The sequence below is a fragment of the Fragaria vesca genome, linkage group LG2 (assembly GCF_000184155.1).
Source record: "Fragaria vesca subsp. vesca linkage group LG2, FraVesHawaii_1.0, whole genome shotgun sequence".
Lineage (NCBI taxonomy): Eukaryota > Viridiplantae > Streptophyta > Magnoliopsida > Rosales > Rosaceae > Fragaria > Fragaria vesca.
In genome coordinates, this window is record NC_020492.1 from 24,779,902 (window position 1) to 24,805,612 (window position 25,711).

General features: G+C 38.0%; 2 protein-coding genes and 1 pseudogene across 2 annotated transcripts; 1 reads left to right on the forward strand and 2 right to left on the reverse strand.

Moving 5' to 3' along the window:
• LOC101309705 overlaps positions 1 to 9,816 on the forward strand; it is an 18,507-nt pseudogene extending 8,691 nt beyond the window's left edge.
• On the reverse strand, positions 7,631 to 7,954 carry LOC101302230 (60S acidic ribosomal protein P1-1-like). The gene has a single exon (XM_004291459.1). The coding sequence runs from the start codon at positions 7,952 to 7,954 to the stop codon at positions 7,631 to 7,633; it is 324 nt and encodes a 107-aa protein (XP_004291507.1).
• Positions 9,817 to 10,426: 610 nt separating the features above from the next.
• On the reverse strand, positions 10,427 to 20,649 carry LOC101301934 (serine/threonine-protein kinase KIC1-like). Its single transcript, XM_004291458.1, has 21 exons — positions 20,530 to 20,649; positions 19,899 to 20,146; positions 19,438 to 19,494; positions 17,922 to 17,949; positions 17,713 to 17,835; positions 16,856 to 16,967; positions 16,573 to 16,610; positions 16,388 to 16,441; positions 15,966 to 16,034; positions 15,682 to 15,798; positions 15,481 to 15,549; positions 14,327 to 14,406; positions 14,040 to 14,165; positions 13,721 to 13,940; positions 13,080 to 13,172; positions 12,829 to 12,996; positions 12,285 to 12,406; positions 12,028 to 12,160; positions 11,328 to 11,454; positions 11,025 to 11,216; positions 10,427 to 10,522 (listed from the first exon to the last, which is right to left on the reverse strand). Exons 2-20 carry the CDS (start codon positions 19,991 to 19,993, stop codon positions 11,188 to 11,190), a joined length of 1,860 nt encoding a protein of 619 aa, XP_004291506.1. The 5' UTR covers positions 19,994 to 20,146; positions 20,530 to 20,649; the 3' UTR covers positions 10,427 to 10,522; positions 11,025 to 11,187.
• Between the last annotated feature and the right edge of the window lie 5,062 nt (positions 20,650 to 25,711).

Below are 25,711 nucleotides of genomic sequence, written 5' to 3' on the forward strand. Positions count from 1 at the left end.
AGAGAGAGAGAGAGACGCAACCCCGTTAGTGAGAGAGTGAGAGTTAGTTTGAGATTTAAATTGGATGACCAGTCAAACAGGTAGCAGGTCATCATTAATCTAGTTGGACCAATCATAAGCAACCATGTGGTTAAGGTATCCATACCTTAAGACACACAAGTATTTGCCTTTTCTTAAAGGATTTCAATCGATATCTTGATTATTGTTTTTTTTTTTTTTAAGAAGAAACAAACTTTATAGATCAAAGCCTCTAGGGCATACAAAGTTTACAATATCAAATAACAAGCCTCACTAAGAATCACATCATTCCAACACAAATTAGAACCGGTAAAATGACCAAGATTAGCAATAGCATCATCCACAAAATTGGCCTCACGAAAAACATGTCTAAAGCTAATGAAATCAAAACTAGATGCTCTAATGTCTTGGACTAGCTTGATTAATCTCCAAGGGGGATCAATTTGACCCTTCACCACTTCGATTACCAACTCGAAATCTCCTTCCACTTCAACTCTTGCAAATCCTTTATCTTTTGCTTTCACAATGCTATCTCTCAATGCTACCGTCTATGCAACAAGTACAAAAGCTCTTCCAACATGGCTGGCTGCCGCAGAGCATAGGTCTGCCATGAGCATCCCAAAAAAATAAACTAGGAGGGTCATGATATGGTTGCCATTTGCCAATACTCATTTGTTTCTTATTTTCAACCGATAGCAATATGAAACTGGAACAATATAGTTTGTCTGATAGCATGCAACTAATGCAAGTGCAATTTTTTTTTGAAAGTAATAAATCATTCCTAAAAACAAAAGCTAGAATGATGGGGTTATAATGATCACAAGAATCACAATAGTGTCTTTACATTATATATTTAGCTCACTTATTTAGAGCTTAGCATATGATAAAACTAGTCACACACAAACTAGAGAAATATAAAACCGTAGACGGTCAATTGTGGTACTCCAAGTCGTATGAGACCAGTGGTGGAGGCAAGATTTAATCTTAGGGGGGGAGGTTCAGAAATTAGGCAGTAATTCATGCGATCAAAATTACTATTATCGGTCATAAATTGAAGCATAAATCGGTATTATTGAATGTCCCGAAAGTCATTCATTAGAACACAATAATATGTTAAAAAACAATTAAGTTATCATTCCTAAACCCAATATATAGAGGTAAACCTTTCAAAGTCTGGAGTTCCTAATAACTAAGAAATCATATTCAAAATTCACTCCATCTTTTTTGTTCTATTACATTACTTCTCTCTAATATTGTTATTTAGATACAAAGGTGACGATGATCATCACATGGGTGCCCTAATGTATCAAAAAAGGGGTTACATGGGTGCCCTTAATGTATCAAAAGGGGTTTGAGACGCTGGGGAGGGGGTTAGTACAATGTTAGGGTGGGGCATATTTTAGGAGTTTGATTATAGAAGTGTATATTAATATGTGGTTTGTGAAAAAGCCAACAGGGGTCCGGACCCTTCCGGACCTGACTGTAGCTCCGCCCATGAGGGGGTCCAACAGGGGGTTGTGGTTGGTTGAATTTTTGGTCGTGGAATTTGCAAGGTATGCTATTCCGAACGGTATAGCATAATTTTCCTTATATATGCATTAGCTAGTCTAACTACGCTATAGCAATGCATGAATCTGAGGAGTGAGGACACAAATTTGAAATAATAATGCCTAGAATGACAACTTCATGGTTAATATATGTATTAGCTTGTCACATCCCGACTCTTAAATTTTTACCTTATTTACTAGCTTGGTGTTAATAAGAGTTTTACCGTTTTCGTCATCGAGTTTATAGTTTCAAAAGTCCCTAGAGATGTTTTGAGGGACGATTATTTCAGAAGATCTATTCGTAAGAGAAAAATTTGACGACGGTAAAAATGGTAAATTTTAGCTAATAAAAGGTAATTTTTATTTAGGTATTTTGGGGTGTTAATTTTTGGGAGTTGGGGTTTTGTTTAAGGTGTTGGACCGGGTTAGAGAAGAGACCCATTTTTTTCTTCCTTTTTTTTTCCTCCTCTTTCTCTTCTCTCTCCCTCTTTCCCTCGAGCTTCTCTCTCCGTCCGACTTCCGACCATCGCATGCCGCCGTCCAGCCAGCAACCGGCCGCCGCTCCAGCCCAGTTCGGAGCCCCGCCACCTCTTCTCTCTTCCCGGCCTAGTGTCCGAGCCGGTAGCGCCGCCAGAGAGGACAAAACCACCGGAAACACCGACTGCTCCTTCACCAGAGCTCTCACCTCCGGCCACCATAACTCGTGATTTTTAGCTCATCTTGTAGCTCTCATCAAGGTTAGTGATCCCTCAAAATGAATTGACTTATTTTGGTCTTGATAAGGAGAGATGTTTAATTGAAGTTTTAGGGATTTATGGATGTTTTCGTTTGATTGACCTAGTTAGGCTTGAAATTGGGTGTTGTGTTAGTTAAGGAAGTTGTAGAGTGAGTTGAGAGGAAGATGCTGTCAAAATTTCATAGGCATTGGAGGTCGCCGCTGTTTGGGAGATTTTTATGGTTTTAAATGTGGAATATTAAAGGGAGTTTATTGATGTGAATTATGGAATTTTTGGATGAGTTTTGGATAGGTTTGTGAATTTACGAAGTTTGGTATTTTTGACGGTTAATTAATGTGGAATCCGGCCGTAGGTTTTAAGTCGTTATTCTGGGGGAGGTTGTATTTACGGCTGCCGATTATGGTATTAAAGTTTGGATCGTTTCGATTTAGGAATATCGAAGTTAGGCGAGAATGAGCGTGGTTACGGCTCATGTTTATTTTGCCTATTTTGTATAAATGTTTGGATTTTTAGTTGGGAAATTAATTTTTCATTTGGAAACAGGACGTGAGGAGGCTCAAGCAGAAGAGACCTCGGATCGACATCAGGCTTAGGCCTAAAGTTGTGAGTGGACTTTTGTTTTAAATAATATGCATGCTATGGTCATGGTTGAACATTTAAATTGTTGGAGTTTTGACGTCATTTAATTTTTGACGCTTTTATTTCTCTTGGAGAGTTACCGAAAAATCTCATTTTTCAGTGAGTATAAATATGTATATTGAGGAGAGTATGTATATAAATGCTAGCTAGCCATATGTGTCTATCCACCTTAATAGCGTAGCATATAGCCGCATTATGGTGTGACGTGACCGTTGCACGTGAGCGTAGTAGCCTTATATGAGTGTTTAATTCATATAGGGGGTATGGATACATATTTATACACCCGTCTGTCCACTTTAATGGCGTAGTGTAGCACCGCATTAAGACGTGACGTGAGCGTTGGACGTGAGCGTAGTAGCCCTATATAGACCCATGAATTTATATAGGGAGTATGGACGTGTGTAAATACATACATATGTTTTACAGCCTGAGAGGCTCGATATTTTATGAGATTAAAGTTTTATCGCTTGCAGCATGCATTCAATTTTCCTTGGAAATTGATTTGGGGAAACATAGATATTTTATTTATTAATTTATCTTTGTTCACTCACTCTAACGGTTTCAAATGTTTTCCCCTGGGCTCTTCGTTTTAAAAATGCCCAGTTTGCAGGTTAGCATAGTTGAGGTTGGGCGTACATGGAGAAAGGCATAGTCAATAGTATAACTTCCGCTCATTTCTAAATTTATAGTTCATTTCCTCTCAATTAGAATTGCTCTGAACTGTGATTGTTGGTTGTAGGATTATTCTTATTAAAGTTAGTAAATAATTGGGAGATGTTGTGATTTGGGGGAGCATGAAGGTTCCAGGAGTTTAAGGTTAGATTTGGTTTATCAGAAGTGTATGCAGGTTTTATTAGGAAGGGTGTCCATTTTCAAGGGAGGTTATACCGAATTTTCGGTAAACTTTCCTTGGAGGTGGTCCCCGCAGAATTTAATTCGGGTTTCAAGGTGAAATTCGGGGTAGGTCTTGACATAGCTAGTCTAACTAAACTATAGCAATGCATGAATCTGAGGACACAAGTTTGAAATAATAATGCCTTGAATGACAACTTCATGGTTGAACATTCATCATCAGTTGAAAGTACCGCAACTTTATTTGAAATGAGACTTTCTGTGCCGACATATGATACGATACACTCAAAGTCTGAGTTGGTCACCGATGATTGAAATTGGAGACTAGCAACCTAGCTAGCCTACGAGGCTTAGTCGAGATTAATTTTTAGTTGGGATCTTTCTATTGTGTATATATTGTCCCATGCAGCTCGGGAGCGCGCTTGCTAGCTTGACTGATGAGCTAATCAAGTTAAGGCCACTATATTTACAGGGCTTCTGTATGTTAGCTAGGCTCTTGTCTTTTATTCTCAGCTGACGGATAGAGAATTAATGTACGTAGGTTCAATTCTTTTCGTTTTCTTGTATATTTTGAATTTCTTTTTACCAGATAAAATAGGGTTCGAGCTGTGTTCGACCCCTATCCCTGCTGTGAACCTCTGATCGAGTAGCTAGAATAGTTTCCCAGGTTTGATATTTAGCTTCATATTCAGTTATTCACTATAAATTCTTCTTCTTCTTTTTTGGTATCTGAGGACTGAGGCGCATGCATGTGTCCAGTGTCCTTGTGTATATGTAGTTCTAGGGTATACTTTAGACTATATCAAAACATAATTGTACGTCCATTAATTGAAGCAATTACCAAAAGAATCTCACACACACGGATGAAGCTCTGCTTAGAGCTATGCTCATGATCTGCTCCAGATGAAGTTATTTAGCAAACAAGAACTGTTGTTGATAATAAATAACAAGCAATTACATATTTACATGTCAAAAAAATCTAGTTGAGTTTGGTCTTATATCAGAGAAAGCTAGGAGAAAAGTCTGAAGCTTAGGAATATATAGGGGTGTGTTGCAAAGTTGCAAACCCTAAAAGGATGTCTGTATTGTACGTAAGGGCTGGGCATGGGACGGGATGAGACAGGATAGAGCTAATCTCACGGCCCATCCCGGGCATTGAAATCGGGACGGGACGGGTTTTACGTTTTTTAGATTTCATCCCATCTGGACCCTATCCCAGTTGGGACGGGATAGGACGGGACGGGCCCAATCCCAGATAAAAAAAGTTGAAAATAAACTTGTAAGCAAAAGAAAGAGTTCCATAGTTTTATAATGTTTTATACTCTATTATGTATTAACAAGTACTTGTAACATATTCACAAGTACAACACGGTGTAATAAGAGAGTTTATACTACTTACTTTCTCTAAATTTGTCATCACTACTACTAGGGTGCAAGAAGAGAGTCTACAACAATCAACAAATTTAAGTATTAAACATCATTGTTATTGAATTGAAGACAACTTAGTAACTTAAAAAAACAAAGAGCTAAGATAAAACACTTAAATGAAATGCTCAAATCACATCTTAATCAATAAAAAATCAATCATTAAAATAGTCAGGACATGATGGATCTAAACGGGACTTGAATTATCCATCCCGTGTCCCGTTCCGTTATATATAAACGGGACGGGACGAGACGGGCCTAACGTTTTGAGATTTAAATCATGTCCTGTCCCGACAAATTTCGGGATGGGTTCGGGATTATGGTTTTTTATGCCCACCCCTAGTGTACGTTGTTTTCCAAAATCAGCAGTTTGGCAAGCTTGCTTGGCCCCCTGGATCACGCCCCATGTCCAGAACTTGCCATTGCACTCGATGTCTCGATCTTCTAAAAAGAAAAAACCCTAGCTAGCTAATTAAGTCTATCAATTCAGTTTCAATGGCAAATTAACGGTGGCTGCTAATTAATTTGTTCTTCCAAATTAACAATCCCTTGTTCACGTTGAATCGGTTCCTCCCCTAGCCCGGCCTCTTCATCCTCTTTTCCCCGCCCAATCTAGTCACGCACTCATGCACACTCATCAGTTCTACAACCTCGAAATCACATTCTTCTCTGCAGTACCGTCGTCCAGCCAAAAAGCTTCAACCCTTTGGATATGAAATCAAAGAATTTGAACGGGAGAAGAAGGCCAAAGAATTTGACTTTGAGCGCTTTGCCTTATTGCTTGTCTGTGAATCCCCTCACTCAGTGGCAGAGCTAGGATTTGAACCTTGGGGGGTCCAAACATTATAGCATATGTGTATATTAAAATTTGAACTATTTTCAGTTTACCTTTATCAACTTTAGGTCGATCATCATGTTAGTCCTTCATCTTTCAATTTTATCAAAAACACCTCTCAACTCCCAATTTTCATCAGCCGTGTCCAAACTTCTGTTCTCTATCCAATTCCTCTGTCAAGTGATGACGTGGCAATAAAAAAAAATCAAATTCCGAAAAAAAAACCTTTCTAACCATTTTTCTCCCATATCGATACACATCTCCGTTCCTATCACAACTCTCTAACCTTAATGATTTTGGTATGATTGAATGCAATTTGTTTATTTTAACCTTTTTTTGTGGGCCCAACGACTTCAAATTTAGTTTTCTTCTTAATGCAAGTCATTACATGACAGGAGAATTGGATAAAAAACAGATGTTTGGACACGGCTGATGTTAGAAGTTGAGGGGTGTTTTTGATGAAATTAAAAGAAAAATGGACTAACATGATGATCGACCTAAAGTTCATGGGGTAAACTGAAATTAGTCCTTAAAATTTTGCAAAAAGTTACCTGATGTTTAATTTTAAATGAAGCAAAATTTTATTGTATACATGCATCTCACAAAATTTTGCAACATTAAAAGTATACGAATGAAGAAAGTTGTAATTTACGCATCACTTAATGCTTCACGTTTTTTGATTTGGTAAATTCATTAATTTTTCTGTTTACTAATTAAAAGAAATCAGTTATCTTAACAATTTCGATTGGTAAGACATAAAGACCAATCTATTCTATAGATACATTTCTTAATATAATTGATTTGTCATTCAAAATTAATTGATAGGTAGAAAATTTAGGGGAATTTAATGATAGAATTAAATAGATTTTTATGATAATTAGCTAATTAAGCACCTAAACTTCAAACTTTTCAAAATCCAAGGGGGGTTTAGACCCCTTCGGGCCTGATCATAGCTCCGCTCCTGTATGAGACTATCTCGCTACCTCTAACTCGCACAGTCTGCCAAGCTATCAATATACACTAGCATTTACTAGACTTTGTTTTTCCCTTTGGATAAGGGCTTGGATGAGTGTCATAGTGTTGGGAGGACAACCCAATATTCATAGTGATCGAGCACAATATAAAAAATTTGGAAACAGAAATACATCAAAACAGCTTTAGTTCTCCCTTCATTGCTCTAAAACCAACGGGCCACTTCCAAAGTTAGCACATGCATGAAGAATTGAAAGATTTGCATGAGTGAAATTTGAAGCATAATAGGCTAAATTTTGGTGTTGCTCCAAGAAACTACACCAAAGTATGGGCCAAAGCAAGTGGCTCTTTTAATTGGATTGAGCCATTGAGGTCGAATATAATCAAACCACAAAACTTGAGTAAATCAAAAATTATAATGCAATAATTCAAATAAAACTGCAGAGAATAAAAACGTTAACTAGTCAGACAAATAGTATGAAAGAGACAAACATGTAACAAAGTTACAGAAGTTTCAACTTAAATTGTCAATAACAATCAGAAAATAAAATCCCAAAAATCAAAATATGAGCTTCTTCTAACTCTGTTCTGATACGAGTTTAAATCTATTCAAACAAGTCGAATAGCGGCATGTCATCATCACTTCCTTCCTCTGGTTCTTCTTCCTTCTTCTTCTTCTCCTCAACAGCTGGAGAAGCAGGAGCAGCCATAGCAACCGGAGATGATGGAGCCGAACCAACAGGATTCATAATAAGGTCCCCAATAACGTCCCTCTTCTCAGCAAGCTTGGCAAAGAGGCTTGGCCACAAGGAATCTACTTTCACGTTTGCAGATTTCAACAAGGTAGCAATCTTCTCTGCTGTGATTGGGATGCCATCGTCGTGAAGAATCATGGCGGCATAGGAGCAAGCAACTTCACCGGTCGACATTGTATTGCAAAGTTTGGATATCGACTGAGATTGTTTTGGGGTTTGTTCTTTCTGAAGTGGTATATTTATAGGGGATATGTAAAGTATGAATCCTAAGTGTATTAGGTATCCTAAATGTATTCAGAATCCTAGTTAGATACGTCCAAGGCATCTTTTTGACTACGGGAGAGCGAATATCATGGAATCCGAGGACTTTAATGACTAATCTTTTGTGACTTCATGCACGTCCTCAAGCTGTCACGAAGTTCTTTAATTGAGAATTTGGCAAGTTCATATAGATATTTCTTGGAGCAGAAGTATTTATCTCTCCTTTTTTTAATAAGGAATGGTTACTTATCTAACTAGGAATTGATCACAGCATCCTATAAGATGGTAACATAGCTTATGATTAGGAATACGTTTCTTCTGAATCGTGCAGAGAGCTATTGCCAAGTTGTCTGAAGAAGATGGCCGAGTTCAGGCTCTTCAAGCCCCTTGTTCCCGGCCAGGTCAGCATTTACGTCTGTGGCGTCACCGCCTACGCTCTCAGCCACATCGGCCACGCCCGCGCCGCGGTTAATTTTGACGTCCTCTACCGATACTTGGAGGAGCTGGGTTATAAGGTCACATATGTGAGGAACTTCACTGATGTTGATGACAAGATAATTCGTCAAGGAAGATCCAATAAATATAAGTAATCGCTTTTGCCAAGAATATACCAATGACATGGAAGATCTCCAGTGCTGCACTCCAACCCATGAGCCACGTGTTTCTGATCACATGGAACAGATAATAGATATGGTAACACAGATCATCAACAATGACTATGCGTACGTAGTTGATGGGGATGTGTTCTTTGCTGTTGAGAAGTTTCCAAATTATGGGCAATTATCTAAACAAAAGCTGGAACATATTAGGGCGGGTGCACGAGTTTGTATTGATTCAAGAAAACGCAATCCTGCAGACTTCGCATTGTGGAAGTCTGAAAAGCCTGGAGAGCCAAGCTGGGACAGCCTTGGGGGAGAGGAAGGCCGGGGTGGCACATTGAGTGCAGTGCCATGAGTGCTCATTAATCATTATCTTACATTCAAGTTTGATATTCATGGTGGTGGTATTGACTTGATCTTCCCACATCATGAAAATGAGATTGCTCAAAGTTGTGCCGCATAGGAGGGTCGTATCAGTTACTGGTGGATCATGTCACTAATAACAATGAGAAGATGTCAAAATCAGTGGGAAACTTTTTCACAATTCGTGAGAGTACTCAACGGTATCATCCACTGTTTTTGAGACACTTCCCTGGAGAGTGCATCAGATGCAGTTTATTACATATACAATGCTTTACAAGAATGCGAGGATGCTCTATCTTCATTTCAAGAGAAGTAAGGTGCAGTAGAACAAAATGGTAGAACAGTTCAAGAAGCGGAAGGATTGATCAGTAAGCTCAAGAATGAATTTGAGACTAAAATGTCTGATGATTTGAACACTGCAAGCATATTGACCGGTGCTGCTTTTAAAGATGCGTTAAGATATATAAATATACCCCTCGAGAAGAAGAAGCATCCAGAGCAGCAGCAGCAATTATACAAGTCACTTGTTGAAACAAAGAAAGCTGTTAAAAAAGTTCTGGACGCTTTGGGTTTGCTGTCCTCCGATACACTCTGAGGTAGTGCAACAAGAAGGCCAAGGCGTTGATTAGGGCTGGACTATCTGAAGATGATGTGCTGCGAACAATTGCAGAGAGGACATTAGCAAGGAAGAACAAAGATTTTGCTAAAACCGATCAAATCAGAGACGAAATGGAGGAAAAGGGTATTCAGATCGAGGATGTGGGCAACGAGAGTATCTGGAGACCTAAAGCTTTAAAAGAACAAGAACATTAGAAATTGTTTTTAAGATGTTATCAGACATAACTGATGTTGTAATATCTTTTGAGAATTTGAGCCGTCACCATTCTGAACACAGCTTGTGATTCGGCTATTTTCTTTATACTAATTTATTGACCAAGAAAAATTAACTGGAAATGAAAACGTAAAACTCCTACTTGAATGTAGATAATGCCTCCGTTAAGTTAATTCTCCGGGCTAGTCTTTCAGTTTAGCATTCAGCTTGGCTTCAATATATTCTCATAAGTTTGCTATGTTTCAGTTTAATCCTATAACCACTTATTTCTCTCAAGAGTCAAAATTGCACTTTTAATTTTAGAAACCAACAATGTACTCAAAACAAGCAGAGGACGCCGAACAAAAGTACATCATAAACCTTGATAAATGGCCAAATGGGTACTGAAATGTTATCACCATCATAGTCGAGGGGATCAAAATGCAGTTAGCTCTAAAAATTTCGTAAACATTACAATGGTAATCTTATAATATAGCAAATTCCTAACAATGCAGCTACTAGGAAAAAAAATGTAACACCAAAAAATCTAAATATTAAAGATAATGAGACATAGTTTCTTACAATGATATGTACATTGAATCGGAGAACAACCGCATAAGCATGAATCACACTACAAATCAAATATTCATTCACCACTCAAACCTCTTTTAAGCTGGATTTAGATCACGTGAAACTTGGCCTTGCCATCTGTATAACAAAATTATAATCAAGCATCAGATATTTGTGCATGAGAATAATAATTCTCCGGTTCTAAGAAGGGAGAAACATTTATCTGCAAGAAGACTTTTTAGCATTTCTCTCAGTCTAATTTATGCAAAGTTAACTTATTGCTCAGTCTTCGCATTTTTCAACTTGCTCTCTTTTTACTTTTTACACTCTCTTGCCCTTGTGTTTTTCTCTCCAATTACTTAGAGAATTATTTTACACACAGGGGAAAAGTGTTCGTATCTAAATGATTATTCTCTTTACACTACTATGAGTATCTTATAAGGTGAAAAAGAAATGACCTAGCTCAAATATTATATGTGAAGAAAAAGGGCAAAAGACAAAGACCAAGGTTAAATCAATTTGGAAATAAAAGGAAAGATGTTTAGAAATAACTTATTTTTAGTAGGTGTAAAATAGTTGCCTGAAGTACTGATTTCTAAACCAACATGAGCTATTAAGGGAAAGAAACCATTTCACAAACCTCGAGAGCAAAAATCTGGCAAGTGGACTAATATTTGCCCTTGACTGAAATTCCTTGTTTTGCTGACTTTTCTTGCTATCAGCTTCTGTAGGCGTGTTTCGCATTTCTCCAGAAGTTGTCTTACCCTTAGAGAAGATGCGAGCCGCCAGCTCATGTAGATCTTTCAAGGAAGTTTCTTTGGAACTATTTGAACTGCAAAGGTTTTATTCTATGAGTCTCATAGACTACACGCCACCATAATAAGTGGCGAGAGAGAGAGCGAGATAGAGAGAGAGAGAGAGAGAGAGAGTAGTTTAGTTAAACCTTGACTAATCGCTGAAGCAATTTGCTGAACAAAAACTTCACACACTCCAGGTCTCAAGCTCTCCAAATTCACCAATGACCTAGCAACCGACCGCACTTCCGACCCTTCTGAATCCTCCGCAACCGCCTGCATTAAAGGCACCATGACCTCATTTAACATGTTTGCATATATGAAGAGGTAACACAACAGGTAGGTTGATACCATATACACTAGGAATGAGTGTTTGCTGATACTAAATAGCTACAACTTGGAAACCACTTCTGTCATAAGCCTAAACCTAGAACATGCGATCTCCTTCCCATAAAGCAACCTTCTTAGGGACATCAAATGTTCTTTTGCAGAAACCTACTATAAATAAGTGTCACGTGCTTTACTGCAGCAAGTATTTTTGATTGAAAGCACCTAGCCTGGGGGACTGCAAAGTACTTTGAAATGTGCAAGCCAATGCTACTTAGATTCTTACTTAAGGAACATCCAAACATCCTGACAACAATACTATCCTCAGCTAGAAAAAAGAAGGAAAAGAAGATAAAGAATACTGCTTTATGTCTTTGACATCTAGTACGTAGTTCTTGAAGGTATTGTTTTAGACAAAGCCAAATTAGTACAAGCAAAATGAAAGTATAACTTAAGACCACACTGTTATCCCCAGACGCAATATGGAATTAGCTAATTGTACGTACATATTTTGGTGCTCACCTCTTTCAGAGAAGGGATAAGCAGCATTGATAATGCTGCAGATGATGATATAATTTTTTCACTTTCCTCATCATCGCTGGCTTGAGATGATCTTGAAGATGCTTTTGGCGCGTCAAAGTAGTCATGAGATTGTCTGAGGTGAGGACAGTTCCTCTATAAATTAGAAATTCTCAACCCTATTACATAGGTGAATACATGTGTGGGTGGCAGTGTGGGTAAAGCTAGATTTCCAGGAAGAAAATTCCCAGAAAATGTACCTGGAAGAATCAGAGCTATTTGTCATCCGCCCTAACCTGCTATCTTGTGAATCATAGTTGACCTTCGTCAGTCCAGACTTTTCTCTAATATTTCCTTTCCTCCCTTGAATTGCTGCCTTTGCCTGCATAAATATTGTCAACTAAAAGTTCAGCTTCAACAGGTAAACATCCTGAAAGACGCGAAAGAACTTCAGGATTTAGATTCTTTTTCCCAACATATTTAGAATTTCAACAGAAATATGAGGATGAAGAACAATACAGATTCAAACATCAGAGGAGACTGGATCTGGGAATATAGTCAATCTTATAATCAATAAACGATATGTGAAAAATACTTTACAGAAAATATAACTGCTGAGTACCTCAGATGTTTAAGAATGTACCTGCAACTATTTAGTTTATTTAGTTTTACACTAGATTGATGTTTACTTAGTGACGAGGATGTCGTATTGTTAGATACCACCAACATTTTTGCAGATATTCTGACTCGCATAGAACCTAATCACATTAACTGAACTAATTGATATCATAGAGTAAAAATCACCTCTGCAAGATTCATGGCACTATCTTCAATTGAAGAACTTGAAGTTCTCTCTTGACTTCCCAACCTTGATTTCGGTGTTCGAGGAGAATCAAAATCATCATGCTGGCCACGAAAGACAACAGTCCCACTGGAAGACACGTCTTCATAAGAAGCATATGTGCTGCTGGTCTACAAAGCAAAAGGACTAATCTCAGTTCATAAAATTAAAACTTCAATACTTGGTATTCTTTCCTAATAGTACAGATTATTACCAGAGAGTTTTGATCACGAAACTGAGAAGATGGCTGAGATCCTTTGGGTGTTCGTATAACAACAGTTCCAGTCCCACTTACACTCAAATCTTCCTGGAATTGGTGTAAACAATTATGATGCCAACTCGAGTCAATTAAAGAAATTTCATACAAATTGATACAAGCATAACTGTAGCTGCGCATCTTGGTTACCTTAAAGAGCAAAAGCAGAGGGAGCTCAAAAGTAAAAAATTAAAATTAAAATTAAAATTAAAATTAAATTAAATTAAAAAACAGGAACCAGCATTAAATAGCTTAACGATGACTAAAATCTATATCAATACTACCTCATTTATTAAATCATTTAACAGTTTAACGCTGCAACAATTGCCGGTTAAGTTGTAGATAGTTTATCTGGATAATCTTGACCGGCCACAAAAACAGAACTTCCTATGAGAACTATTCGTAGGGCTGCAATACAACTATTATAGCACACACTGCATCTTCCCTTGGCATGATAAAACTGGCGAATGACTAGGCATGTTTCTACATCAAACCTTGACCAATTATTTAGAAGAGATGTGAGGATTACAACTTGTATCGAATATGTGTCTAGGTGTGTGATCAAATATGTGTCTCTGAGAGAGAGAGAGAGGAGTTACATCATCGTCTTCAAGTAACTCATGTTGTGCACTCCCAGGTGATAAACGTTGGTTATTATTGTCAGGGAGCCTTTCAGGTGTAACCTGATTAAATCGACCTTCTAGCTTTCTTTCTCTTGCCTGAGGTGGTTTTACTGCTGCTACACTTCTAATAGTCCCTGTACCCTGTGATCCAATGCTGAAATCCCATCCAGCATTTTTCATGGTCTTACCCTGTTCGCTGCAAATGAAGAGACATGTCAGTAAGTTAAACCATACAATCAGAAAAGTTAAACCATACAATCAGAAAGACACAAGTGATCAACGATTTCTGACCCACCTAGCTCGAACTGTTTCATCTCTTAAATTTCTTGTCACCTTCACGGTATCAGATATCTCCCCTCTAGGTGAAGGACCATTTCTAGTGGTGTCATCATCTTCCTTTATTGGGTACTTTGGACGTTCTCTGTAAGATAACAAAAACCAAGCCAATTAAAACCACACTGATAGACGAATGTGCTCATATAGTAGTCGAAGTTGCATTCAGTTGTGTACAGCCAAAGATCAGGTGAGCATCCTTGTGACAAGCATATAAGAAAATGAAAAGCATATAGCAATATATGGCACCTTATTCTCTCAAGAAGTCTTGGACTCTTTCTAGCAGTCCTAATAAAACGGTGCTTCAGTAGTTCCTTGGCACTTGCACGCTGAGAAGAAAGAAAATAAAAGAGTAATAATACGAAAACTTGCAGAATTCATTAAACAAGGCATTAAACGGTCATATTGAAGAACAAGAGATAGACTCCCATCTTGTCTCATTGTTATTATTGGATGCACATATTCTATAAGAACGACATACATGACAAGGATTATCTGGAGAGCATATTATAGAAGTGATCACTCTTCTGAATTGGACTCCAATACCAACAAGAAATATGTATTCGTTGGTCATGACTCACTTTCAAATTCCTACGATATTATATCCTCATATTTCTGACAACTGCATTTAGTATAAATTATACATAGATCAATAATGTAGTGATTCTCCATTCAGATTGAAAATGACCAATTTCTGGAAATATGTATTCGTTGGTCATGACTCACTTTCAAATTCCTACGATATTATATCCTCATATTTCTGACTACTGCATTTAGTATAAATTATACATAGATCAATAATGTAGTCTCCATTCAGATTGAAAATGACCAATTTCTGGCTGTTCCTACAAACTGTGATAGCCAGGATAATACTTCCTAGTCTCTTACAAATTTTCAAACAAAAATAAAAAATAAGGGCATTAAGTCAATATTCATGGGAGTTAAATTGGGAGAAAAGGGGGGCCAATTTGAATATGGTGCCAGTACTTTTCTACCTTTTTTGTTCTGTTTTAACTAACTCTGTTCTCTTTTGCGCTTATATTATCATCTTGCTTTCTCTCATAAATCTTTTAGAAGGGCAGTTAAGACTTAAACCATTTCAGTAGGATATGAATGAGAGAAAACGATAACATTAACTAATACTAGAGAGTGATCAAATTTTCTATTTCAGATTATTTTCCTCTTGAATTGTATTTTCATCCTCTTTGCCCAATCAGATTCATTTCTTTTAGAATGTTATGAAGAATGGACATACTGGGATTTAGAAAATTTATTGTAAGTGGTTCTTAATATATATATATATATATGTGTGTGTGTGTGTGTGTGTGTGTGTGTGTTCTTATATATATTAATAACAAAGGATGAAAATTTCAGTGGGATATAACGATGATACAAGTACTCACCTCAGCGGGTACCTTCTTCAAACATAGTGAAACAAATTCTTTCATAGATCGAGAAAAATGCTCATCCAACTGCACAACAAACACACAGAAAAACCTTGTATGGTGAATAATATACCAAATGAATAAGAGAATTTTATCTGAATACATTTTTTTTTAGCAAGGATAAAGTGATTAGTGTGACAATAAAGTATACTGGAAGACCTGAGGTGGATTTTCTCGAGGTATAATGAAAAGAACTCTCATTGGGTGAAGATCAGCAAGTGGCGGCTCCCCTTTCGCCATCTCAATAGCAGTGATTCCGAGTGACCAGATATCTGCCTGCATAGAAGGTCCATGAGAGAGAGAGAGAGAGAGAGAGAGGTGTCTAAACACCAAAAGACAAAATATACGAAAGAAAATAACTGGTTCAATAAACAAATATACGAAAGAAAATAACTGGTTCAATAAACAAATATACGAAAGAAAATAACTAGTTCAATAGATACCTTCTCATTGTATCCTTCAGAATTTTGAATTACTTCTGGAGCCATCCAGAATGGTGTTCCTACAAATGTCTGGGGTTGTTAAAAAAATTAGTGTTTTCTAGCTAGCATGCAACATTGTGATATTGCTTGTACATTGCATTCTAACATTCCATATCATGTGTGAGTGCTAGTGGTAGGAAATACAATGGTCACCCTCCCCCTCCTTCCCCAACAACCGAAAAGAACATTTTAGTCAGCAAACTCAAATTTAGAATCATTTACCACTGAGAAAATCGGCCAAAGACAAACCAGAAATGAACATAAAGTGGGGATACAAAAAAAGATAAGTTGAGATACGTAAAAATTTAAGCATATGCCTAACGGTCATTCAGTTGGTTTAACCAACAACAAATAAAATAAATTTAAGTTTGATATGGTATTACCTTTCTCCTTGATATTGTCCTTGTAAGTTGTGCGGAAACACCAAAGTCTGCCACCTGTTACAAGTCACAATCGTAACTAGGAAGACCAAACGCGGATAAACTTAACAACACCTTCAATACAGATAATTCTTCCACTTAGTTAATTCTCTATATGAATTGTAGGTGTTTTGAGCAAGAAAAATTACCTTAACATCACCATTTTCTGTCAATAAAATGTTTGCCGCTGCAAGATTCATAAAATATAATCAAAACATGAGCCGGAACAAGAAAGGTGAAATGAATGAAATTCACATGACACTCTAACAACAATAACAAGAGCCCCCAGATGGAATAGCTGGAAAGGGAAAGCCTAAACCTTACTCTGCCAAGCCCAAAGTGAAGCAGAGGATATCAAACATTTCAAATGATTCCGTGATAGTTGATAAACATGTATAATTAATTAAAAATTTAGTGGGGGAAGTGAAAAACCTTTAATATCTCTGTGAATTTTTCCTTCATTATGTAAATATTCAATTGCATGCAGCAAGTCACGAAGAATGCAAGCCATTGACGTTTCATCTAGTGGAGGACCAGACTGGAGCTGCATAAACACAATTAAATGATTTATAAGTTTTTACATCAAGTTAACATAAACCATATATATGAATATGACAAAATTAGCCTCCCGCGTTTTGTTTTTTCTAAAAAATGTGTGAAAAGGTAAACAAAAAATTAGAAAACAAAATAAATTGTAACTACAAAAAAACAATGAGTCTTCTGATAAAAAGGAAAAAGAAATTGGAAGTGGTTCATATTTCCACTTTATATGACCAACGGAGATTTTTCCCATGTTAACCTCTTCTGATAGAATGTTTCTCTTCTGTAAATTAGGTAAGGGCAAAATAGGAGTTTCAAAATTTTAACCCCAATGACTGTTTGCTTAATATATAATATATTGCAACATCAAATGGACTAAAGGACTAATCTTGTATAACTCATTGTTAAGGAATTGCCATGTAGCATCATAATATAGAACATAAAAAGGGAAGTCTGATAGTCCTACTTTCTGCAGACTCAATCACCTAAACCAAATAATGTATCAAAGAACTCCGCATGATTATAGCAGGCAAACAATATCTTCCTAGATGGCAATTTACCTTACAAGAAAGCACTTAATCCAATGAGTATTACTGACAAATGATGACAGAACACCCAAAAGATTGTGTTTAGAGGAAATATAATGCTGATAGATTGGCACTTTATAAAATAAATGTTCCACAAGCCATTACATAAGAGCAACTTCATTTGAAAACAACGAGTATGCACAAACAACAGGAGTGACCTACTAGATCAGCAACAGAGCCACCAGCCATGTATTCCATAATTATCCATAGTTTTGTCTGGTTGAGATAGGAACCATAATACTCTGTAATATAAGGAGATCGACATTGTGACAAAACAGAAATTTCCTGGCACACAAAAGAGCAGAATTAGCCACCAAATCTTCATTTTTCATGAATGGCAATATACCAGCTATCAAACTATGAGTGAATACCTTCTGAATGTCCTCAATTTCATCCTCTCTGCATACAACAATAAGACAACAATTAACATGGAAGCAAAGGTTGATGGAAATTGAGTACATGGGAGAAAAAAGCTTGAATGAGATTGATTAGTAATAGACAACAGTGCATAATGATGAATCAAGCCAAGGATGCATAGTACAAAAGTTTGTCATTAAAGGGCAATCAACAGTCATAAGAACAGAATCACGTCTATTAATTAGGCAGCAAGTCCAGCAAACCATTGCAAAATACACGATGATGCAGGAAAATAGATCATTCAGAAAGTTGATGATGGTAGAATGATAGTCATCTAAAGCTTTTTCTTACCAACAAATATCATGTTTTATTAATTCGACATTGACTTTCCGGTAGGCCATCATGGACCAACAATATCTAATAAAAGATAGATTAACTTCAATTAGCAGAATTGTGTCAGAACGCAAAGGTGATTCAAGCTATCTATGATCCATCTGAGCCCCTCTAATAATAATAACTATGTAGTTGAATCTCAGTCAGAAAAAATGTGTACCTTAGCCAGTGGCGGATCCAGGATGAAAATGTCACATGGGCTAATTGTAGCACATGAAAAAAAATTCAATGAAGGACGACAGTGCGAGAAATTTTCTAAGGATTAAACACCGTGGCCGTTGTAATTCAACAGAATACATAGCACCAAATCCTCTAATATCCTAATCAAGGTAAGATGGTGCGGGCGACAGACGAATTAGGAATTGAGAGGAAAATGTGAATGTGAGATTGAGAGGAACTAACTAGGGTAGACCAATGACTAAAATTTTGACCATTGAGGATATTTTGATGCTCCAAAAGATGGATATTTCGAAGAAAATATCAAGAAATTATTGATATCGGCAAAAAATTGTGAAATATATAGCAGAATATTCCCCCTAATGCATGAATGTCACCTTAGCAGGGTTGGTTGGGGAGGTAGGATATTGTTGTGGCAACTAAGGTTCGAAACCCCTCAACTGTGCCCTGATTTCTATTTTATATAAACATATGAAGTGGTATTTTTTATGGGCCTCAATATCTCACCTGGGCTCCAGCCCAGTCTTGACTGGGCTGGATCCGCCCCTGCTTAGCTGCTGTCAGTGCTAGGTCACCACAGGTGGCATCAAAGGAAACTTACGAAAACCTCTAATCAATGCCAATACACTCACAATCCACAACTCAGTTACCAATTCCAAGTACTGGGATCCATAAATAGTTAAATACATGGTCTTAGTGTAACAAACTTCTGATAATTATCAGTATGAACCATGGAAAATTTTTCATGTAACAAGCTAGAAATTATTCATATAGCTAATATACATATATGGTTATCAGTATGATCCCAGGAAATTTGATGTATACTATTGTTCAGCCTGCAGAAAAATATGCCCACTAGAAGAAGTAATAAAGTAATAGATTAAAGCTACTACTATGGCTAGTTACATGCAGTCGAAAGGAAGAACAAGCATGTAACATAGAGAAGTATAGTATACTTACGACTCTTCCAAATCGATTACTTTGATTGCAACTTCTTTGTTAAGATCCCTATCAAACCTGTTAATCCAGAAAGGGATAAAGGGGTCAGTGGTCACCACCTCAGTGCAATCAATCTCCAAAGTGTGACGAAGAAAAAAAGTAAACCTGGCATAACTTAAAACAGCTTTTCAACAAAATCAAACACATTGTACAGAAATAACAATGGTACACATGAGATAATTATGCGTGTATATGCACAGCCATCTGCTAGTATCTTACAAAGCCGTAAACCCGAGATATACATTACAAATTTAGTTGTGACACTAAATGGAATTGACATGTACGAACTATTAAGTGTAAAGCTTTGCTCAGGTATTATTTACAAAAGTTGTTCATTTGACATACAATAACACTAAGAATTCACCATAACAAGACAATGAGACAACAACATACGAGATATACATTACAAATCTAGAACTTACCCTTTGTACACATCGCCAAACGATCCCCGTCCAATTAGCTCCAACTGACTAAATCTTGATCCTGCAGCTTCTACCAAACCTGCTGCATCGTCCATTTCAATCCACTAGTTGCTTCTCCTCAACTCAGCCGTAAACAAAGGACACACTACTAAGCTACAATGATATAAAAATTTCGCCTTTCCCAGTCAAAACTCCCAATTCACAACACCAAATTCACCAAGAACCAGTATTGGCTTCAAACACCAAATCTGAAACAGAAGCACCACCCAGAAAACTAATCAAAACCATGTCAATGAGACAATGAAGTAATCTTTCAAGCCAAATCTACCAATTAAGGACCATGAAAACGTGAAGAACACAATTTGATAACACAAATAAATAAACACAATGCAACAAAGCTCTTGGACTGAAAGCAAATCATTTGGAGTATCTTATAAATTGGCCAACTCATGTTAGGTGAAGTGGGGATTGGCTAAAGTGACAGCCCAACATGAATTGGGGAAATTACAGGACACCCAGAACAGAATTCCAACAGATAAAAGCGAAATGAAAACAACCCAGAACAGAATTCTTGTCAAGATTAAGTTTTTTTATTGGTTTTTGGGACTGACATTGAGATTTGAGACTTTACCTGTAAACCCGAAATGCGATTTGATATGTACGGATTGGGGACATGGATCTCTTTTCGGGTTTCTTCTAATCTTTACCACGCTGGCTTTCTCTCTCTCTCTCTCTCTCTCTCTCCTCCCTCTATACAGAGGCTTTGGGAGCTTCAAATAATGGAAGAGAAGCTTTGGTTTTTTATGAAAGATAAATAATGGAGTTTCTCGTTTTGTCTAAAGTTGTTTCCATTTGTAATGTAGAGTTAAATGCGACTATAGTGTAACCAAAAAAAATGCGACTATAGTGAAAACGGAAATCTCGGTTTGGAATGTGGTATTTTTTTTTTTTTTTTTTAATCTAAAGACAATTTTGTCATTCATAATTAAGTAGAGGTTACAATTTACAAAGTGGTTCGATCCATCGTTTTGTGTCCAAAGGGCGAATAAGATCATTGAAATCACTCATGGGTACTACCCTCATTACAAATTTCAGATCACTTAAGAACAAAGTGAGTGTACAATCTAATAGAAAATAAATTATAAGCTAAGATCTCACCTAAAAAACTAGAAAAAGACTAATAGAAAAATAGACTCATAACGTTATAAGACGTCATGAGGCACAAAAAGTGGTTAGGCACAAGAGTGTTTAGGGTTCTAATGAAATAAACTTATTGTAGTAGAAAACTATAGAATAAAAAACAGCCTAAAGCCCAAAAGAAACTAAAACCTACCCAAAACAGTTGACCTAGCCCAGCTTTCCTTCACAATTGCAGGAAGAACATGGAAGAAGAACGTCGTTGCCGTCATGAGATGAAGTTGCCTTCATGAGACATCGCCGCCGTGAGACGCCGCTGCCTTGTCCCACGCAGCCGCTAGCACAACCCAGGGAGAAGAAACTCCAACGTCACCACGAACTTAGAGACCAAACAACACCTCCTCCAGACCAAAACTCCTCCCATGAATCTATAAGGACGGAGATGGAATCGAGAAGATTAAACCAAATCTGCTCCTTGAGTCTATGGTGCCATACCTCCAACCCGATCTAAAAAGCCACGCTAATCAAAGATGTTAAGAACCTCTGGCCAATTACCACTCATAGTAATTGGTTGCTGACATATCTTTCATCCGGTAGCAAAGTCATAAGGCTTCAGCAAATCTAGAGACTCGCCTAGCTTTAGACCACTGCCGGATGAGGGTGGGATTTCGTGGTTGGCTGTCGACTTAGAGAGAGAGAGAGAGAGAGAGAGAGAGAGCTTTAAGGTTTTTTTGTTTGTGATGGTTTGGAATGTGGATAGTGAAATAGGGAACCGAAACAAACAAATTCGTAAGAGAGTTTGAGGGGAAACAAAAAATGAAAAAGAGTAGGGAGCCAGTATTTATTTTTATTTTTTGACAAAATGAAAATTTTCATTGATAATCGAAGGCCAAAATGGCAACATACATGAATCACGAGGGTTTTATAGTACCATTACATTAGATAAAGCGTTCATTTATTCATGAGCTTAGCAGAGGTAAAAACTAGATACAAAGAGATACTAGGAAAGCATATCACTAGAGCCAAGGCGCTCAATTGCGGTACTCCAAGTCATATACGACCATTTAGATGTAGCTAACTCTCACAGTCTATCAACTCAAAACCCTACTGAGACAAATAAATTGTCCCTATAGGTCTAGTGCTAGGATTTTTTTTTTTAGAGAAGGCACATCTGCCCAATCTCATCTTTGTATCTTTTTGAAAGTGAGCTCAGCCCAAGGCCCACGACCCAAGCCCACATCCACATCCAAACCCAGCATGTTGGTGCAGCCACTTTTTCCAAGTCTGCACCGCTTCTCTTTCCAGCCACCATCCACGAGGCTTTGGCAGTCATGATTTCCAATCTTAGAATGGTTCAATCGATGCCATCGGACCCAAATGGAGCCCCACAGTCCACCTCACAACCAACCCATCCATTTATTGAATCGAAAGGCTAGCCAAACATATGGACCTGTCACCTTTGCAGTCGCTCGCCGGCCTTCTTCCTCACCTAAATCGTGCCAGATGCGCCTTACCAAAGCAACCTCAACCTCTATAGTCCAAAGCCGTTGAACGTGGAGCCATTGATTCAACTTGATTAAGGTTCCGACAACGTTGCTCGTGGAGCTGGCCACTGGAATTTTACCCTTCCTTGGTTGAGAGAGCACGCAGCCCTCCACTCGTGCAAAGCAGTTGCTCCGCAATAGACGGAGCATCGCTAGTCATGAAATGAGCCAGTATTGTTTTTGTTTGCGTGCGAACCATTATAATAGGCAAAAATTAAAAATAAGTTATATTTTACACTTCGTTACGTGTTAGTTTTTTTTTTTTTGTTTAGAATGAAGACAGGATTCTGGTAGAAAAACGATTACAAAACACGAGAATTATCGGTGATGGACAAAAAAATTCTCACTCTCTTCCCTACTACCAGAAATAGTTATGGGTTCATAAATGACATCTATGGGCCAATTAATGGGGACCAAACCCTAACAAAGAAAAACGCCCCTCCCACCGGGTTACAAACTTCGATATTGTTTGACCTGCACAATTAGCCTTTCTTGGCACATAGACAACACCTGAAAGACCAATACTACAAAAAAAAAAGGAGTGACTTGATCTTTTCCATTAACACTCCCTCTTCAGCATAATTCGTTAGGTGTTAGTTTTAAGTTCTAATCGGAGAACATCTGAATCCAATTGAATGTGATCCACAGATTATTAAATGTCACTTTTTTTATGTGAGATTTTTCTTCACAAACAACATTTAGGCTTTAGAAGAAATATGGAGGTTTAGGTATTACATCCACAATATCCATCTAAGCGGTGGTGCAATTGCTAAGCTGAAATTCAGTCTAACCAAACCAGTCAATCCACAATATTCTCAAATTCATCAATCGAGTAATTACATTGTGGTACTATGGGAAGTCATTTCATCTCTTCTACATAGATGAGGAGTTAATTACAAGAGCTAGGGAAAAACCAGAGGTCACCATTGCGATTTGATCACAAAGAATGAAGGAGACCGAGTACCATCCCTTTGCAAGTTAACCACAAGAGAAGAATAATCATATTCGACAAGATATCGTTAAAATTAATCATGGATGCCTTTCTTTGATCTTGAGAAATTCTGCCACTCAAGTTTTTCTTTGAGAAAAAAATATCTATATTATATAATCCAACGTTACAACCAGCGATTACAGTGGACAAGAATTAAAAAAGGTTAAACCGTAACCTAATATAATCCAAAAGCCTTGATATATGCTCACAGTCAACCTCAAAAAGAAACAACCCTTTCAAACACTACATGCCAAAACTATCAGCATATATGCACATGTAACCTCCCCATTACATTGATAACAAGAACAAACTGACGTTAAAATAGTCTATGAAAACGACACCATAACCATGGCACACCCAACGACACGACCCCGACACTAACCTACCAAAACACCACTAAACCCTCGCTTAAAGAGGAGGGACGACCCAAACCATACGGAACCAAAACAACACCACGTACTAACCCTCACTCAAAGAGGAGGGATGACCCAAATCCTACGAAAACAAAACAAACTACTCTAAAAAACCAAAAACCAAATAAAACATAAAAAGAAACCGGACTTAGGCCCAACCCTAGCCTGGGTCTCAGGCCCATAACCGAGGCCTAAAACACCAAAGGTCAGATCAGGAAGATCTCAACTTATCCTCTCCCTATTGAAGTCGTCATTGCATCGCACCACCACCTTGGCCACCGCTACAACCTTCGGCAACAGCCTTTGCCACACTACCATCGACATATTTCGTACCACCGGAGAGCCATCACAAACCCTAGGGCAAGGTCGAACCTAGAAAACCACCAAATCTTCTCCGTCCTCTTCTCCCACAGCCTCATTCTGCCAACAGAACCCAGCAAGAAACCGGTCTGATCCATACCCAATCCGTGACCACGCAACAAACCTCGATCACTACAGGATTTTAGCTCTTAGTCGACGGAAGGGATTTGTCGCTTAAGAAGCATTTTCTGTCTTCTAGTTAGGGTCCTAGGCGACGGAAGATTTGTCGGCTAAGTTCCGTCGAGTAAGTGTCGTGAGGTAGGTTTCCAGCCGACGACACTTAGTCCGCTCGTCGACTAAGAGAGATTCTAGCCGACAGAACCTTTCTTCCCTTGCAGACGACCTTTGCGTCGACTAAGAAGGCTCTGAGGCGACGGAGCTATTGGATTCCATCGCTAAGCCAAAAAATAAAAATAATAAAAAATTATGGCGCCGCCACCGCATGTGGCAGGTGTCCTCTGTCCCAATTACCACTACCACCAAAACCAAACCATCATGATCTGCCTTGTTCCCAAACTAACCAACCAACCACCAAAACCCAAAAACCAAACTACTCGTATACTTGCCTCTTCCCCAAATACCACCACCACCACCAAAACAATCTTGATATCTACCTCTGCCCCATATACCACCACCACCACCAAAACAATCTCGAACTGCCTCTGCCCCCAATTACCACCACGGTTACCAAATCGACTCTAAGATCTACCACCACCACCCAGATTCAACTCCAACCCTCCTCCAACAACTCCAACCCACCACCAAGATCTACTGAAACAACCACCATAACTTTATTTTGGCTGAGCTGAAGTCGCAGATCTAAATTGGTGTTGGTGGAAAAGGCGTTGTTAATGTTGGAAGTCTGAGTCTGTGTTGGTGGAAAGGGCGATGTTAATGTTGGAGAGGAGGACCTGAACTAAGCTCGGTGTTGCAAATCGAGAGTGGGAGAAGAGAGAGAGATGAGGTGGTGATGTTGGAAAAGAGAGAGATCGAGATGAGGCTGAAGAAGAGATGAAGAAGTTGGGGTTTAATGCAATGGTTTTAATATAAATAAGGGTTTTGATACAAGGAGTAATAGTGGTCGTTGGATCTAGTCATATAGGAGCTAATTGACAGCCAATAACTCGATCCGCGCCATTTAGTTTTATTAGACATCAACTTAAACGACGAATCTAATTCCGTCTTTTCGTCGCCTAAGAGTATCTTCGGGGACAAAATACTATTCCGTCGCCTAAACGTTTAATATTATTATTATTATTATTTAAATTTGTCGTCTAAGTAAATATTTCCATCTCCTAAGGGTCTCCTAAGTACGTCTTAGGCTACGGAACTGAATTTCATCTCCTAAGTGGTACTTAGGAGACGGGA